The sequence below is a fragment of the Oncorhynchus clarkii genome, chromosome 17 (genome assembly GCF_045791955.1).
Source record: "Oncorhynchus clarkii lewisi isolate Uvic-CL-2024 chromosome 17, UVic_Ocla_1.0, whole genome shotgun sequence".
Classification (NCBI taxonomy): domain Eukaryota; kingdom Metazoa; phylum Chordata; class Actinopteri; order Salmoniformes; family Salmonidae; genus Oncorhynchus; species Oncorhynchus clarkii.
In genome coordinates this window covers 46,770,205-46,790,531 of record NC_092163.1, presented here as the reverse complement: position 1 = coordinate 46,790,531, position 20,327 = coordinate 46,770,205, and the positions used below count along the sequence as shown (strand labels likewise).

At 41.7% G+C, this 20,327-nt stretch overlaps 1 protein-coding gene across 1 annotated transcript in view; it reads right to left on the bottom strand.

Moving 5' to 3' along the window:
* Nucleotides 1-19,878, bottom strand: part of LOC139370947 (synaptotagmin-6-like) — a 41,897-nt gene extending 22,019 nt beyond the window's left edge. The window contains exon 1 of the mRNA XM_071110866.1: nt 19,531-19,878. Coding sequence (XP_070966967.1) covers nt 19,531-19,696 — 166 coding nt within the window. The 5' untranslated portion in view covers nt 19,697-19,878. The remainder of the gene's footprint in view (nt 1-19,530) is intronic.
* Between the last annotated feature and the right edge of the window lie 449 nt (nt 19,879-20,327).

The following is a 20,327-nucleotide window of genomic DNA, read 5'->3' as shown; positions in this document are numbered from 1 at the left end:
CTCATCCCCGTCATTCGCAGGAGAAAGAGACAGAGATTTCGCGGAAGGAGATCGGGTGCCTTGTGAGGATTAGGTGACGAGTGGATTCTCAATCTGTCGTTGCCATCCGTACTATTGGCCAAGGTACAATCGCTGGATAATAAATGGGACGAACTAAAAGCACGTATATCCTACCAACGGGACATTAAAAACTGTAATATCTTATGTTTCACAGAGTCGCGGCTGAATGACGACATGAATAACATTCAGCTGGCAGGTTATACACTCTATCGGCAGAATAGAGCAGCAGCCTCTGGAAAGACAAGGGGTGGCGGTCTATGTATATTTGTAAACAACAGCTGGTGCATGATATCTAAGGAAGTTTTGAGGTTTTGCTCACCTGAGGTAGAGCATCTCATGATAAGCTGTAGCCCACACTATCTACCTAGAGAATTTTCATCTGTATTTTTCGTAGCTGTCTACAAACCACCACAGACTGATGCTGGCACTAAGACCACACTCAATGAGCTGTATTCCGCCATAAGCAAACAGGAAAACTTTCATCCAGAGGCGGCACTCCTAGTGGCCGGGGACTTTAATGCAGGGAAACTTGAATCCGTTTTACTTCATTTCTATCAGCATGTTAAATGTACAACCAAAGGGAAAAAAACTCTATACAACCTTTACTCCACACATAGAGATGCGTTCAAAGCTCTCCCTCGCCCTCCATTTGGCAAATATGCCCATTATAATTATATCCTCCTGAATCCTGCTTACAAGCCAAACATTAAAGCAGGAAGCAGCAGTGACTCGGTCAAAAAAAATTGTCAGATAAAGCAGATGCTACGCTACAGGACTGTTTTGCTAGCACAGACTGGAATATGTTCCCGGGATTTTTCCGATGGCATTGAGGAGTACACCACATCAGTCACTGGCTTTATCAATAAATGCATCGATGACATCGCCCCCACAGTGACTGTACATACATACCCCAACCAGAAGCAATGGATTACAGGCAACATCCGCACTGAGCTAAAGGGTAGAGCTGCCGCTTTCAAGGAGCGGGACTCTAACCCGGAAGCTTATAAAAAATCCCGCTATAACCTCCGACGAACCGTCAAACAGGCAAAGTGTCAATACAGGAGGACTAAGATCGAATCGTACTACAACGGCTCTGATGCTCGTCGGATGTGGCAGGGCTTGCAAACTGTTGCAGACTACAAAGGGAAGTTGGAGACTTTTATCTCCCTCACCAACTTCAAACATCTGCTATCTGAGCAGCTAACCGATCGCTGCAGCTGTACATAGTCTATCGGTAAATAGCCCACCCAATTTGACCTACCTCATCCCCATACTGTTTATATTTATTTACTTTTCTGCTCTTTTGCACACCAATATCTCTACCTGTACATGACCATCTGATCATTTATCACTCCAGTGTTAATCTGCAAAATTTTAATTATCCGCCTACCTCCTCATGCCTTTTGCACACAATGTATATAGACTCTCTTTTTTTCTACTGTGTTATTGACTTGTTAATTGTTTACTCCATGTGTAACTCTGTGTTGTCTGTTGACACTGCTATGCCTTATCTTGGCCAGGTCGCAGTTGCAAAGGAGAACTTGTTCTCAACTAGCCTACCTGGTTAAATAAAGGTGAAATAAAATAAAAAATAAACACCCAAGAGCTGCCCAGTGACACGAGCATACCAAGCAAGCTAAATTTCTTATATGCTTGCTTCGAGGCAAGTAACACTGAAACATGCAAGAGAGCATCAGCTGTTCCAGATGACTGTGTGATCACGCTCTCCGTAGCCGATGTGAGTAATACCTTTAAACAGGTCAACATACACAAGGCTGCAGGACCAGACGGATAACAAGGATGTGTACTCTGAGCATGCGCTGACCAACTGGGTAGTGTCTTCACTGATATTTTCAATCTCTAGTTGAGCAGGTTGAGAGCTTCAAGTTCCTTGGTGTCCACATCACCAACAGACTAACATTGTCCAAGCACACCAAGACAGTCGTGAAGAGGGCACAACAAAACTTATTCTACCCACAAACCATGACTCCTGAACATCTAAACAGATGGCTACCCTATTTGTTTTGCCCCACCCCCTCTTTTTTGCTGGTGCTACTCTCTGCTCATTATCTGTGCAAAGTCTCTTTAATAACTCTACCTACATGTATTGACTCTGTACCGGTACCCCATGTATATAGCCTCACTACTGTTATTTTACTGCTGCTCTTTAATTATTTGTTACGTTTGTTTCTTCCTTTTTTGGGGGTATTTTTTCTTAAAACGGCATTGTCGGTTAAGGGTTTGTAAGTAAGCATTTCACTGTAAGGTCTACCTACACCTGTTGTATTCGGCGCATGTGACAAATACAATTTTATTTTATTTTGATTGTATAGACCATTCCCTATGCTTTTTGTCTATCTCTTCCTTGAAGTGTTCCTTTTGTCCATTGAAGCACTCTCTGTTCTGAGAGGATGGCTACTGTTATATCACTTCCTGAAATGTTATTGGTTTATCTCTCTGTGTTGTTTGTGTTAGATCCCATTCTTCAAAGATGTGTGTACAGGAAACAACAGGCTGATATGCTCGTGGCAATTTTAGGGTTGAATAAGGGAACACAGTCTGCATTAGCTATGCTAGTTATTGAACCAACCCTCATATTATCTCTCCCCGCCTGCCCTCTGCTTCCCATTGCAGTGATACACTTCCCTTAGAACTGGCCTCCCTCCTCACACCAATATCCACCCATTTTAGCTCTTGAGGCTTAAAGTGACAGTAACGCGATTGTAGTCCTAGGTATTATAAATGTCTTGAATATTGCGTAAGCCACCACCCGGGTATGTATCATTGACTGTTATTTATACTGGCAAAGTTGAAACCGAACATGGCCAATTGGCTTTAACTGTTATAACTGAAAGAAGATAACTGTATATTTTTTTATAGTGTTGTCTGTTCCATTGCATTGCTCATGACCCAGCTCAATAGGTGGCCTTTCAGAAACCTGTGTCTTATGTACTGGTTGAGGTGTTCCCCCCCCCATTAAACGGGAACTGTCGTAGTCTGGTAGTTGAGACATTTTATGTAACCCTAGTCGGCAGGTGTTACATAAACCTTGCCATAAATCGGACATCACACGCTTCCCTTTAGATGGCTTAATCCGTAAACATATCATAAAATCACTTTGCTGATTATAAGCCACACTATTGGACAATTACATGGCCCTCACTGATCTATGGCTTTTGCCATCAGTGATGACAGAGGTGGACAGGAGGTCATGACTTTGGTTATTTGTTGACAACATCCCATTGATTGATCTGAGCGGAAAAAGTTATTGATCAAGGAGCAACATTTTGATCAGCATAATAGTGTCTTAATCAGTGTGTAAAACCTCAGGTGCGTGAACTACACCAGGTGTGTGCAGACAGTCAACCAGATGCAGAAAGTCATCTTGACAGCTTAAAGAAAAACACAACTCAACATGACACTGTCAGTTCATTTAGATGAACTGTTATCCTAGATTTAGACTTACTGTTAGAGCAGGACTATAAACCCTGCTGCAACAGGAAATGTGGATTATAATGAATGGACATTTTTGTAAGGATTGATACATTTTTATTAAGGGAAAATAAAGTTTGACATTTCAAAGTGGAAACTAGAAACTTCAGAAGCCTTTTTAGACCTCCAATACACTGCATGTTTTACATTTCCTGCATTGCAGAAAAGTTATCCTGCGACAGGGTGATCAAATTAAGATCCTACATCTGCATATATAATCCCATAATCTTTCTTCCACTAAAAGACAGATCAGCAGCTGCTTCTAGCTGCACACCGAGTGTGTAAACACTAAACAGAACCACGGCCCAACAGCCATGTTAGCCAGTCAGGTCACCACCATGAGACCCCGGTCAGCAACATGTCACAGGGTCATCATTATTCATCAGACAGTGTAGCCTGAGTGGTGCTGATTGCCAGTGCTGTGATGCTGTGATTGCACCAGTGAGCAGGGTCGGAGCCTCCACAGCTGATGACAGCCAGATAAACACTCACAGACTCCTGCATGTAGAGTTGCTGCATTCACTGAGAATGTGAATTTTGAATGTGGGTTTGTGTGTTTGCGATAGTGTTTGCACAGCACATAGATCCCACTGGGGCTGATGTGTTAATCTGGAGGTTCATTGATGAGTGGGTTGGAGCCAGACCCATGCCGACTGACTGCAGTGCTGTGATTGTGAATGAACTCGACACACACACATGACATGCAATCGTCTCGCTCTAAGCAGCCCTTGAGCAGCAATGTAGCAATTGCTCATCAGACTGCAATATGTTTAATGCCCTTGAAGGGTAATGGATTGAGACACAGTTCAGTACAGTGAGATCAATACAAACACAGTGCGTAAGATGATACCATATGGACTTCTCACAGTACACTACACCAGTAATGCTTTGCTTACAGATGTTTAAAAGCAAAACATCAAAGGGTTTGAAAAGGAACACAGAAAAAAAAATCTTACTGTTTCTTTGTCACATTTGAAGTATGAAGATATTTTTTTGAATTTCTTGACTCTCACTGGGGAACAACAGGAGCACATCAGGGGCAACACACATCAGGGGCAACACACATCAGGGGCAACACACATCAGGGGCAACACACGACAGGGGCAACACACGACAGGGGCAACACACATCAGGGGCAACACACAACAGGGGCAACACACGACAGGGGCAACAGTGAGAAAGGACGGACTAAAACTGCTTACTCTGTGTTTCTTCAAAGTCCTAAATTGTCCTGTTTCCATTTTTAAATCACATTTTTACCCAGTCGTTCTACTAATTCCCCCTAATATATCAACATTGTTATAATAGTACATCGACAAGCAGCTAATATCATGCAAAGTTACAGTGATAGCACTCACCGGTGATGAACACTCTCCTCTATCTCCCTCTTTGAATCTCTGTACAAGAGCTATGACTCTCTCTCTCTCTCTCACTTTAACTCTTTCTCTGTCTCTTTCTTTCTCACTCTGCCTCTCTCACCCCCCTCTCTCTCTCTCTCTCTCTCACTTTGCCTCTCTCTGTCTCTTTCTTTCTCACTCTGCCTCTCCCCCCCGCCCCTCTCTCTCTCTCTCTCTCTTTGTTTTTTTCTCTTCCTCTCTCACTCTCACTCTGTCTCTCGCATTGCCTCTCTTGCTGCCTCTCTCTCTCTCTCTTTCTCAGAGGATGCTCTTCCTCCCCTGCCTCCACACCCGAATGACCCTGTTTCTACTGGGACCCCGTTTCTATGGAGCTGTGAGCCATACAGTCAGCCAACCAACCAGCCAGCCATCCAGTGTACAGCCCTAGATGCTGTATGTATAGCCTATTGTAACTGCCCAGGGGCAGGTACTTCAGCCAAGCCTAGAGAGCAGTTACAAACCTTTAATAAATAACCCATACAACTGATCCACATGGTCATTACATATGCACTGGCTCCCTTGTTATATGCATTGCATGTATTTGGTTATTTTCTTATTATGTGGTGAGCAGGAAAAACACATGTTAATTCCTTTGATGTCCTAAAGAGAAAGAGTCTAACAAAAGAGAAAGGTGCATATGTTGGAGTGCATGCACACTAATGAAATATCCTCATGAATATCAAACACATCCGTGAAAGGGTGCCTCGGATATTACACCAGGGCTATTAAAAAAAACTGGAAGGTGGAGGAGAAAATCATCAAGCACAGAAATAGGGAGCAACTTGGAGGAAAGCAAAAAAGATAATGACCGTATCAATTGTATACACATGCTTATATAATCAGCAATGATTAGACGAACCAATGGGGACACTGTGCGTGCGGAACATGTATATAGTATGGTCTGTGAAGCGTGTAATGTGGCATTAACATGCTTCTGAGCAGCAGCCTTCATTCTTTAGTCTTCTGCAGTTATTGTTATGTACACTAGTAGGTTCCACTGCCATGGAATCTTCCTGCTCTGGCTCTGCCTGCCTTTCTCTGCGTGTAGTGGAGATGTAAATGTACACTGTTCACACACTGAGGGCAGCCAGCTGATGACCCACAACAGTTATCAGGGAGTAGAGTGAGATGGGAAGGTGGGAGAGAGTGTCATGCTTCATTGGGATCCACAACAGATGAACTGATGTCGTCAGTTCTTTTTGCGTCAGCATGCAGTAGATACATGGTTGGAAGACTTCATCTGCTGCTCTCTCTTACAGTACCCGTCCAGGAGTGGTGTAAAGTACTTAAGTAAAAATACTTTAGAATAATACCTAAGTTGTTTTTTTGGGGTATCTGTACTTTACTTTTTAGTGACCGGTATTTGCCGGTCATTCTGTTGTTGGGGTATATTTTTTATTTTAGTTTTACAATTGAACAATCATCAGCAAAGCATAACAATCAGAAAATGCCCAGTTATTCCCCACATACACAAAACAACTGGCTACATGGGAGCACATCATACAAAACCCTTCCCTCCCCATCTCTGTCCCCTCACCCAGTATTAGTTTCAATGATTAACAAAAACAAAAATGAAACAGAATGTCCTTCACATCCAATGCTAGTAAATACATTTTTCAACCAAAAAAACAAAAATATAATACTAAAAATACAATCGTGAATAATTATAATGGTAATAATAATGAGGCAGCTCAGGTGGGGCTGAAGGCTCTGGAAACTAATGAAAGTCCCCCCAGACGTTAAGAAATGCAAAGGGTTTATTACATAAATTGTACGTTATTTTTTCAGAATATAGAAAGTTAGTTCTTTTAGCCACATCTGTTTGTTTGGCGAAGTGTTACTCTTCCATATAAAAGCTGTGCATTTATTGGCTGCAATGACTGCCAGTTTAATAGATCTTGTTTTGTTACCAATATTAACTGGTAGAATGGGGTCATCTCCAAGAACAATAAGGGAAGGATCTTGTGGTACAGTCATATTAGTGACCTGTGATAAGATCTGAATGATGTCTTCTCAGTAATTGCCTTGTTCGGGGCAGGACAAAAACATATGTATAAAGGTGCCCACACCTGTTTTACTCCTTGGGCAAAATTTTGAATATATAAAATTTCTCTCTCTGGTGTAAAGTAGACCCTATGTAAAATATTGAATTGCATCAACTTGTGCCTTGTGTTAAATGAAAGATGCTGAGCATCTAAAAAGAGATTTTCCAATTTCTCAGCCTCAAAAATGAGACCAGGGTCATCATGCCACTTTATGCAAGTCTTCAGAGCTTCGTCATTCCCCATCAGAGCTTGAAGACCAGAGTACATGTACAAAATGAAACCTTTTATAATATGCCATTTACAGGCAGTTTTATCCAAAGCAGCTTACAGTCATTTTACATATGGGTGGCCACAGGAATCGAACCTACTACCCTGGCTTTACAAGAGCCATGCTCTACCAACTGAGGTACGAAGGACTACCTTTCTAACCCCTTTCCTCTCCAGCCACAGTTTATCAGTTGTTGGAAGGATAAAAGTTAACCATCTCTATACAGATGACCAAAAGTTTTAATTATTTTGCTGAACCATACAAATATAATACCATCTCTCAGGGCTTTGGATAAAATGGGGTTATTATAGAAATGTGTTTGTTCATATACAGATCTATGCCCTCCTGTTTGTTTAAGGACTTCAGTCAATATGTTTAGAGTGTTTTTAATTAAGGGATTGCCTGTGAGACCTTTCAAAGCCTTAGGTGGGCTAATACAAGGTATAGATGCCAATGAACCAGGGGAAATACACGATTCCTCTGTCTCAAAGAGCGTGAATTTGCTCTTGTATCTTGTCATACCCACACTCTCTTTAACTGAGAGGCCCAGTAATACACCTGGAAGTCAGGTAGAGTAAGCCCACCTTCTGAATATGGTCTGCATAAGGGTTTACAGTTCCACAGAAATGAGGAGACCTTCCTGTTCAGTTGTTTGGAGAAAAAAACTATGAGAATAGGAAAGGGCAAACTTTGAAAAAGGTACAGGATTTTGGTAATAAGTTCATCTTTAAACAATTGACCCGCCCAATAAGAGAAATTGGTAAATCCCGCCATCTAGAAAAGCTGCTTTTTAACATACTTAATTACCATTTTTTGGATGGAAAAACATTTCACTCATATTGTAATTAATTATAGGTCATATTTCATAGAAATCTGGAAACAGTTGACAGTTACTTTAATGTATTTGGCCAATTTCACTATAAAGGTGTATTAGTGTAATGAAACACTGTTTGATTATGTTTGCCTATACTCTGACGAAAAAGAAAAAAGGTATTCACCTTATGCTTCACTATGTTCTTCCCAACTGCGGCTGTTAGTTTCTCACCTCGAGCCTGAGCCTAAATCTCACACAGATCTCGAGGTGAGACATGATTGCTGCTGTGAAGTGACTAATATCTGCCTGCCAGAGTGAAAAAGTGATGCATTGCACCTAAAGCCAGTCTCACAGAGAGAGAAGCCGAGTATCTAGCTATCTGGCAGATGAAGGTCGTGGCTCGTGCTGAGCTGTAGTTTCAACCTGATGTACCTCCCGGCGGGTATCTTGGACGAGAAGGCTTATTTTGATGTAAATCAATGTGTAATTATGCATATACTCGTTTACATGTCCCAGGCTTTCCTATGCTGGGTCGATCCAGATGGCTGATAGTAGAATGTGGAAGAAAATACAACTATGGGATTTTAATTGGCAATCTGTGTCACTTGGCCTTCGGCCTGAGAAGGCTACACAGGGGTTAACAGAAATCTACTTTAAGAAAAGGCAACTTCTGATTGCAATAACCTCAGGGCTTGGTGTTTAATGATAATGGCTGAAATAAGCAGAATAAGGATCCTTTGGAGGACCTATGTTTAATGTGTCTTGTACTGTAGCTCATTGTTAGGCCAGGTACAAGTCATTACACTCACTCCCTTAGGCTCAGCGAGATATCTAGTGAATTTACTGCCAGTAACCAAAGTTTAGTCATAGATGGAACCTAAATAGAAAGTGGAAATAAAGGGCTTGATTTATTCATCAGAGTTGAGCAGTGCCAATGACTGCCATGATTGAACGTAATTATGGATCTCCAGTGTCTCAGTAGCCAGACCTACACTGACACAACACACCTCATTAAGAAAATCCTGGTTTCCCACAGCCTCACTGCTTAAGGGGCTCATCCACTGCAGTAAAGGTTAAACCCCCATCCATTCTCCCATGCAGCCAAGTGGACTATAAAGAGAGTTCATGTAACACAAAGAGGGAGTGGGATGGAAAGGAGGTGGCTCACTCAGGCTCAGCACACAGATTACAGACAAAGCATGTCCACAGAATACTGATTGATCGGATGAGAGGAGGAAGTGTCTTTGAATTGGTACCCAGAGAACCCGCATTGTTGCTGTGATCTTTGTTTCCGAGCAGCGTGGTCTGTGTTATAAACCAAATCTTTCCCGCAGAGATGGAAGGTGGTGCAAGGATACAGTACTGTATTTGGAGGGCATCAACTACCACAGGGGAAATTATGGAGAGATTTTAGTGTCAACAGTGAATTCCATCATTTTGAATTTGCATTAGGACATTGAATTTGAATTTCATATTTTGTATTAATTGAATTCATAAATTGACCTTGTATTTCATTATTTGAAATTTAATGTAATGAATATTGCATTCAGTTTTATTTTCAATATGTATATATTCAGTTTCAATATGGTAGATATTGCATTCATTGTCTGTGTATTCAGATTCAGTTTTCTAATTCAGTTCTCTAAATTCCGATTCAAAACCAGAGACAACATCCTGGTGCTTTGCCAGCAAGGAATGGTAGAAGAGAACCGATAGAATCAAAGACTCTCCGTCTTAAACAGTATTTTCTTCCTATGAATTTGTCTTTGGTGTTTGAACTGTTTGGGCTACAAACTATTTTCTCCTTCCTGAAAGCTATGACTCTCTGGAACATGGTTGTGCCTTCTATTCCCCTCTATGATGCTCACAGGACATGTTACAATGGAGTGTGACAAACCCCACAACTTGACCCCTGTAAGAAAAGAGTTGAATAGCTCTGTCATAGCCCTTCTAAGGATAGCTTTTTCACTCACTAATTCATCTTTCTCTTGTGACTGACTGGGTTCAAACCGGGTCACATGCATGTCACAAGACTGTGTAAGCCCACTTAGCTAAAGCCCATAGGGATTAGTCCAGGAAGCTAACAGTCCACTGGGCAAAAATTGGTTGAATCAAAGTTGTTTCCAAGTCATTTCAACCAATCAAATCAATATGATGATGTTGAAACAACTTGGAAAACTGATTGGATTTGCAAAAAGTAATTAAAAGGGCATTTCGTCTTTTTTACACCCAACTTTTAAACTAAATCCAATGACATGGAGATTTGTTGTTGTTGATTTCATGTTGAATTCAAATTAGTTTACAACTCAACCAAATGTACATCAAAACAGATGTTAAACTGATGGCTGCGCCCAGTGGGAGACGTCTTCAAGTCTCCAGCAAGGTTACTCATCAAAAGAGCGTGGACCTCAGTTACATTTCACCCCCCTTTGACCTCTTACTCAGAGATCACGGCACCAATATAACTGACTGGGTTCTAAATCAGGCCTACTGCATAACAACAACACTTTCTGTGGCAAACAGAAGTAGAAGGATCTGTGCACCCCATTTAATGAGAGTGCAACAGAGGTGGCTTGGTGATCCATTCATGTGATGAGCAACCTGAGACCTGAAGACGTGTTAGTTTGACTGATGGGGTTCTAACCCAGGTCTCCTATGCGCCAGACAATGCAAATGTTCAGGTCTCTGAGAAGTTACTCATCATGCAAGCGTGGTCCCCGAACCACCTGTGTTACACTTCACCCCACTTTGACCTCATCCTCGAAGAGACCCATCCAAGTCACAGAACCAATGCCTAGGCTTTAGCTCAGCAGGCAAAAAAAAAAGTCTTAACCCAATCAGTCACATGCTACCTTTATAATGATGTCTTCAGGTCTCAGGCAAGGTTCTCATCACGTAAGCATGGCTCACCAAACCACACTCTTTTGATGAGTAACCTTGCTGGATCTTGAAGACTTGTGTAGCAGATGGGAATATGTGAAACTCACTCCTCAGCCTGATGTTTCGCCCCTTGCGCAATTGAAGAATGAATTTTTTAAAAGTGTGATGGGTTGGAACGCTTCAGGAGGGCGGTCACGTGTTTTTGAGGCAGAGGTCCTGAGTTTGAGTTGCACTCAGCTGAAATGCCAGGGCTGCTGTGGAGTGAGTTTCGGGGTGAATGTAGCAGATGGGAATCTATGAAACTCACTCATCAGCCTGAAGTGTTGCCCCTTGCGAAATTGAAGAAGGCTTTTTTTCAATAGCGCAGTTGGTTGGAATGTTTCAGTAGGGTAGTCACGTGAATTTGCGAGGCAGAGGTCCCGAGTTCGAGTCTCGGTATGAGCTGAATCAGGGGGAAGCGGTACTCGCTAAGCAAGCAACGTGTCATCCTTCACATTAACTTCCTGAACTCATCTCTATAGGCTGTAGCTAAGTGGGCTAACACAGTATTGTGACATGCAGGAGACCTGGTGTGAACCCAGTCAGTCACAAGAGCAATAAATAAATAGGGAGAGGAAAAGCTATTCTGTGACAGGGCTATTCAACTACTGTAAGACGGACAGGTTTCAATGTAAAAAAGTATTTGAATTTATGGCGTGAAACCTATTATTTGTTCATCTGATTACAGTGCTCTCCTGCAATTATTCATTATTACATTTAACACTATACACAGTAGACTTTGTAACAAAGTTTTTTTTTTATGTCATAAAAGCACTGTTGTTCACCTGGCCCACCAGAGGTTGGTTCCCTGGCGCTCACTGTAGGAGCAGATTGCCTGTAAAATTGCTTGTATTTTCAAGTATTGACTTAAGGGTGTGAATACTTATGTAAATTTGATATTTCTCTATTTAATTTTCAAGAAATTTGTGAAAAACATTTAAAACATGTTTTCATTATGCCTTTATGGGGTATTGTGTGTTGATGTGTGACAAAAAATATATATATTTAAACCATTTTGAATTCAGGCTATAACACAACAAAATGTTGAATAAGTCAAGGGGTAAGAATACATTCTGAAGGCACTGTATATCAGTAGGTGTCACAATGAACTAGCTAGTTAAAAAAGACTGACGCCATAATGGCTACCAGTCTCTGTATTTGTGAAAGTTATGGTGCCACATCAATTCTCTTGTTCTGCATTACCCATCCATCTCTTTTGGCTGGACAAATATGTTGATATTGTCTGTGTAGACTGCTCTGTGGTGGAATTTGTAGTTTTTTTTTACTTTTAAGACTTGCAGTTGAAATAAAATAATATGTCAACATTACTGAACAAACAAACTGGCTGACTAACCATTCAGGAACTTCAGTACCCTTTGGCCTTGGGTAGCAGCAACAGATTGTTTAATTTTCTATATCCTGTGACAAACACATTTATTCACTGAGTCTAAATTATTAACGTTAGCTGCCTGCCGCATGTTTGCATCAAACTAGCTGGTTAATGTTAGCTATCTAGCTAGGCTACTAAAGCTAACATTCATAGTTTTGTTAGCTAGCTATAGATTGGATTATTCTAGCTAGTTCTAGAGGACGACTAAAACTGCTTTTATTGACATACCTTGTTTTCCATTAAATGTGTGTTTTCTCTCTCATGAGGCAGGAAACCAGGTAGGCAGGAGAGGAGCGTGAGCAAAGAAAGAAACCAAGTCAAACAATGAGGTGCTTGTGCAACCAAACGTAGTTGTTGAAAGGCAGGGTTGATGAGGCTCTGTAGGCTGTAGCTATTATAGCACTGTGACTGACAAATGAACCCACCACAGTGAGTGTGGGGTTTACCGCTTGAAATCCCAGGGACAGGGTTGTATTCACAAAACAAAACAAAGGCAAATGGGCTGAAATTGGGGAAGGTATGTCAACGTGTCAAATAAGAAACGCCTGCTTTCTTTTCCTTTACAAAACATGTTATATATTTTTTTTTACATTTTTCTATGACATATGAATATGTGAATATGTCTGGCAAATTAATATGAATATTGAATGTCTGGCAAACGCATTCAATGCTTCTGCTTTGAAAGTGGTGTGGTGGTGCCACACCAGATTCCAATCTACTGGGGCAAATGCCGCTCTGCCTTGCTGGTAAGGATATTGTCTCTGAATCTGAATTTAGAGAACTGAATTTGAAAACGGAATCTGAAGTTGAATATATGACATTTATATAAACTAGAAATGTGTCACTATACTCCCTCTCCGGCCTCTCGGTCATCAGGCAGCTGATTATCCCGCACACCTGTCACCATCGTCTCGCGCACCTGCACCTCATGACACTCACCTGGACTCCAGGTCAGTTCCAAGGCTCTGTTTCCCGCTTCTGCATTGATTGTTTTTTGCCTGTATTATTAGTTTGCTGATGCTGTTCCTGTCTTGTTCCATGTCCGTTCTTTATTAAATGTTTGACTCCCCGTACCTGCTTCGTCTCTCCAGCGTCATTCCATGTGACAATGTCGGTGACAATGTTGTTTGTGTTTCATGTTCTTTGTTTCTTTTATATATTAAAACACTCACTCCCTGAACTTGCTTCCCGACTCTCAGCGCACTCATTACAAAATTATAGTTTGTAAACTTGATACACAGATAATGCAATGTCTAACATATTGAAACTGAATATATAGTAAATATTGAATTTAAATATTAAATGAAATAGAAATTGCATTTTAAAATGAATGCAATATTCATTCAATTCAGTTTGAAATCATGAAATACAAGTTCAATTTATGAATTCAACGAAAAAATGTATGCATTTTCAAAATAATAGTATTCAAATACAATTTCTGTTGGCACTGAAATCCCTCCATAGAAGATTATTTTCATTTCTCCAACCATGACTACTCAGTTTCCACAGTTCTTTATTTTTTACTGTCTTTAATTGTATTATTTTCGTCAGTGGGTTGGACTTTCCCCCATCCCCTTCCGTTTCCCCTCCTCTCTACGATTTCCAATAATATAACCACTGACAAGGCTGTTGCATGACTACTGGGAATACAACACATGCTTCCCTTCGGGATCATTATACACACATCATTGAGGGTCACCTTGGGAGAGACTAAGGGAAGTTACCTAATATGTCACATTTATGTTCAATAATATACGTATTTGCTTGTATTGAGTGTGAGATTGTGTTATATCATGACATGTGTTGACCCGAGGTTCAAGGCTCGTATTGATCGTGTTAATGTATCTGTGAGCCATGTTCGCTGCTGAGCAGGCTCTAGGAAAAGTGTCTATTAGAGGCCTCTGGGTCGTATTCATTAGGTTGCTGTTAACTTTTTCTACGGTGTGCATTAATGAATATGAACATGATGCAGTATACATGTGTCAGTTTCTAGTAGAATATCCAGGCTTCATTAGAATGTATGCTTTGGTTACCAAGTCATCCCCACCCCCACAGCAATACAGCCCTAATTGGCCAGTAGCACATGGTCATAGATAGGAAATAAGTCAGTTGATAGGAATATGTCCAGTTGAAATTTAGTAAGTTCTGTGTGGAAGGGTATCTCCATTGTCGAGCATTGCATTTTTCAGGGAAACGAATAACACGATTAGCTAGGAAACCACAGTAAATGTCATATTGATTCCACAGTATTTAAAATCAGGATATTTACAACCAATTTCAAATGTCAACAACAGGAATCCTTTCAACACTAGGCTACTTAAGTTTTATACATGTACAAATATAGATTTGTACAATAGATTTTAAAGTTACAACAAGCCTCCCCATTATAACAATGTAACTCTCGTATAACATACATGAGTGCAAAACCTAAACTGTTCGTTTCCCCACACACTTAGCAGTTGATGAAAACACTCTGGGAAATATTTTCTCTCTCTTATTGAGCTGGCTAGCTTTTGAGAGGCAATAAAAGTGTCAGAATCCCCATCTCCTCCACAGACTCGACAATGTCTATGAGCCATGTTAACCTCCATCTGCGGCAGCTTAGCAGAAGAGAAATTTAACACAATCAAGGATAAAATGTCAGAGAACCATTTGCCATGCAGCCCTAGGCCGAAAATTTGATTTCTGGTATCAGTCAATTTGGTTGTACCTTCTCCACCCTGCCCCACACACCCCCTTCCTCTCATCTTCTGTCCCTTCCCTAGTCTTTCCCCCTCTTTCTTCGCTTCCTCTCTCTCTCGCTCGCTCCATCCCTCCTTCGCCTTCCACCAGAAAGGCTTATTATTCAATTTACCTCTGAGACCGACCGGCTGATCTCAGGCTTTTCTTCAATTGTCCTTTTGCTTTCTTCCCAAAGATAGCCTGAGGTCCTAAATGGTGTAAAAAATAAAATGTAAATTAAAACAAAGCAAGCACAATATTTTCCTGTACATTTGGAGCAATGTAAAAAAAAAAATGCGGTCATCAGGGCTAAGATACCTCAAAGGTCTCGCCGGTGAATACTGAGCACTGTTGTCTCATTCTCATTACAGATCTGTTTGTGAGACATAATGCACTCACAATGACACAGAACTCCCTGGCCAGTGTGGATATCTGAGCATAGGCATATCTGATATCTGATATACTCATATGACAGTCCTCATCTTGATGCTAAAGTAAGCATGGCACATCCACATCCCTTCCTCTGAGCATTACACATTCCCATCCCTTCCTCTGAGCGTTACACATCCCCATCCCTTCCTGTCAGCATTACACATCCCCATCCCTTCCTCTGAGCATTACACATCCCCATCCCTTCCTGTCAGCATTACACATCCGCATCCCTTCCTCTGAGCATTACACATCCCCATCCCTTCCTGTCAGCATTACACATCCCTTCCTGTAAGCATTAAACATCCGCATCCCTTCCTCTGAGCATTACACATCCCCATCCCACCCTGTCAGCATTACATATCCCTTCCTGTCAGCATTACACATCCTTTCCTGTCAGCATTACACATCCCTTCCTGTCAGCATTACACATCCGCATCCCTTCCTGTCAGCATTACACATCCCTTCCTGTCAGCATTACACATCCCTTCCTGTCAGCATTACACATCCCTTCCTGTCAGCATTACACATCCGCATCCCTTCCTGTCAGCATTACACATCCCTTCCTGTCAGCATTACACATCCCTTCCTGTCAGCATTACACATCCGCATCCCTTCCTGTCAGCATTACACATCCCTTCCTGTCAGCATTACACATCCCTTCCTGTAAGCATTACACATCCCTTCCTGTCAGCATTATACATCCGCATCCCTTCCTGTCAGCATTACACATCCCTTCCTGTCAGCATTACACATCCCTTCCTGTAAGCATTACACATCCACATCCCTTTCTCTGTCAGCATTACACATCCGCACCCCTTTCCCTGTAAGCATTACATTTCTGATTTTTAATTTTAGTAATTTAGCAGATGCTCTTATCCAGAGCAAGTTAGTGCCTTCATCTTAAGATAGCTAAGTGGGACAACCACATATCACAGGCATAGTAAATACATTTTTCCTCAATAAAGTCATTACACATCCATATCCCTTCCTGTAAGCATTCAGCATTTTCCTTGATCATCACATTCACAACACAAGGTATGATATCAAAGCCTAGCATTTTGGGTAGCAAAACAACAATCCACTTGGCTGCCAGCTCATTTCTCCCAGTGCTCAGCTATAATTCAGCATTAATAGTAAAGCATTTATACTGACACTCCACACAATCCTTTAGTCTACAGGCTTTTAAAAAATCACATTCTGTAAGTGGGCTTTTACCCACTGGGCTTTTGTGTCACCTCAACCAAAGCCCCTCTAAAATCCATACCTGGAATACAAAAGTAGCTAACTATCGGCTTAGGGTGCCCAACCAGGTGTGAGCCATACAATCCATGCCATTGACATGACTTGCAAGCAGAGCCTCAGTCAGCTGAATTATTTATATGTGGCTCAATAGGCCTGCTGCCTAACTTCACTTTAATAATCCCCCATGCATTACAGAGACTAGACTACTCCACAACAGTCTCCCACGACCTGTACACGCTGTATGAATGCTATTTTCTCTGCTATCATACTCTCAGCCCAACTGCTTTATTTATTCATGGAAACATATTGCAGCAGCAGTGGCAGTGGTAGGGAGCACACTGCACAGCTCTGCAGCTACAGCATCCCACAGCATCAGTTTCCAGACGCGTTTTACAACCAGAATGGGAAAACTAAAGAAAAGCAGTGGCGGTGCAGAGATGTTCTGATAAGAGGGCGGATGTTTATCCCTCCTCCTACCTTCTGTAGGATTTGTATTTCGTTCCTTCTCGTCTGGATCACACCATGACCTAATTTCACTGCTATAACAGCTAATGCAATATAACATAATACAGATCCTCATAAGATACCGGAAAGCATATTACCATTACTTAATTATCACATTATTGAACAATCTGAATTATTGAGAAGACGTGCTTTAGCGGGAATTGGATTTGATCTGCACCAAGATGTATAAAGTCTATTCATCCAAACTGGCTCTATATCGAATACTTTTAAAACAAAGAGAGAGAGAGAGCGAGAGAGAGAGAGAGAGAGAGAGAGAGAGAGAGAGAGAGAGAGAGAGAGAGAGAGAGAGAGAACAGCCTGGGTTATCATGGTGACCTTTGGGTGAGAGGAGACAGACAACGCCATGATAGAATTCTTGTAATCCTCACAGCTTCTGCTCATTCAACATGCATGTGGCGCACAGCAGAAATAGAAAATGAACAAGCACATGGACCACAGCCATCTTTCCTTTTGATGTGACATTGTACAGAGTTAGTCTGCTTCATAGCACTACTTATACTACACTACCTATGCTAATACTACTTTCCCCCATTGTCAAATTAAATTGCTGAATGGTTTTTGGTAACCAAGTAGACTCTCCTCACAGATGCTAACAGAGTGTGTGTGTGGGGGAGGGGGGGGGGGGGCAGAACAAACTGAAGCAGCCAGTTTAGTTCATCTACATCCAACTCTGGCATCCCCAACTGCCACTCCAAATCTGTAACCTTTGGATTTTGACAGCCGGTGTACAGCATTCTGCGGGGGCATTTGGGGACGCAGCGGCAGTCTTCTATTCATGTGGTATTACTACCTGTGGACTGGTGCACCCTGGTCTCTTCCTGGCTGAGCTGCGGGCGCTCACTTTCACAGACACAGCACAGCTCTTTAATTGGAGCACTATCAGCATGAGCTAATGCCACTTCAATTACCTGCCCATAAACCCCATCGTTAAGACAGAGCAGCACTGCGGAGCCCACAGCTGACAGAGAGAGCAAAGAGAGTGAGAATGTCTGTGTGTTTGTGGCATCATTTGGAACTGGAAACCAATGTGAATATATATATTTACACCAATATTGTGTAAAGGGAAAAGCAAGGCAAGGCAACTCCCATGATGACTAACGGGGTAATGCTAGTCAGTCAGTTTCCCATGTCATAAAAGGCTTCCTAGAGTTGAATAGGATAAGTGTGTTGTAGGGAAAAAGTGGCCCTAAGCTTAGTTCAGGGAAACATCCTATTTTATGATACTAGGATACAGGATACAATTATGGCACAGAGAGGATTTCCAGATGATCTCCCCCGCATGTCTGAGAAACACACACAGGAACATTTGATAGAGAAAAACAGATTTGGTTTGGAATCGTTGTCTGACAAGAGTGATTCCTGTTTGTTTACTAGTAACGTGGTGGCATTTGGTGACCCCTATGGTTCAGTGCTGGACGCTGTTGGCACTGAGTGGTTCGTGTGATTTCGCCAGTGACTAAATTCGGAGTGACAATCAGATTCTGAGTCTTGCTGTATGGCATGCTCTCATTAACATGACTCTGTCTTAACTTATAAATCACAAGAGGCTCCAGCATTGAAAACCGGCAGAGAGATTTCTCCGGCTATTCCATCATATCTGATTCTGAGATGCCCACTTTTCCATTCAGACTAGAGGAAAGGGTTACAGGGGTCATCAAAAGTTAATCTGCCATCAAGGAACAGTATGACATCAAGCCCATAGTAAACTATATGATAGAAAAAACATATTTCATCATCTACAATTCAATTTCATGTCATCTATTTCCCTGGGGAAATACATTATCTGTCAAAAAATATTTCTTTATTTTTTTTCATTCCAGGATTATAGACTATCTTTCAAGGAACATATCTTTTCGATTTCAACAACTGTGCATTTTCTTTAAATAAATCACCCTAGCAACTGACAGATTCAACTTTACTTTCCTGCCATATTGCAGATAGAAGTAATTAAGTCGAACAAAGTACCTTAGCTCAATTAGCCAACCAAGCCAACCTCTGAGTATCCCCCAGGTGAATATCCTGTCGGAAAGGAATGATAAATTACCGACAATGGACCACTAACCAAAACATAGCAGTTAGTATGTTCAACACATCATATGAGTCACAACACACAAACATATCAGTGGCCATGTTTAATATAGTCACTCACAACACAACACAACACAACACAAACAAAAAGTCATGGCCGGAGGGAGGGAGGCTGTTTGTTGGGCTGTTGAGCATACCTGACCCTGCAGAGTTTGGGTTCTGGTTGGTGGCTAGCAGTGTGATGAAGTCCTGGCAGGTATTGGGCTGCAACAGTGGGCTGTTGTCCAGACAGAGGTCAATGATGAGGGCTACCGCCTTCTCACAGTACATATCATGGTCCTCTCTCTCCTCCGCAGAACTCATTCTCCTCTGTGAGCCTGAGTCCCACACAGTCTTTAGCTCTCATCCAGGACCAGAGAAGTAAAGTGGGGGAAAAGCTAAGGCAGAAGAGGGATGGTGATGGTGATGGTGCTGCATGAAAAATAGATGCAACTTCCCGCTCTCCTCTTATTCTTGCTCTCTCTTTGCCTCTCAGGCTCCTGGATGTACAGCCAGGCAGTGTCAGTATGTGTGTCTTTGTGGGTGTCTGTGTGTGCGTAAAAGAGAGTGTGTGGGAGGGGTCTTAATGAAGCAGTGGGACCCCCCAGGTATTCCCAGAGCAGGAGTGTTGCATCATACCATATGCATGCTGAGAAAAGAAGAGAAAGAGAGAGGGCTGACCCTCACATGTGCTCTCTCTCTCTCTTTCTCTCTCTCTCATAGCATGTGGTAGGATACAGTATGAATATAAAGGAGCGATTGCTCTAGCTCTCCTCCTCTTTTTGTCTCTAGAGGTCTTTCCACAGACTGTGCGTGTATTTATCTTATGCTCATGGGTAGATAAATGTGCAGTATGTAGAAGACTGTACATATTACTGTATTGTTACTGTAAATAGGGATGGGATTTACTGCACTTCATCAATTTCACTGAAATACTGTTCCCACTTTACATGTC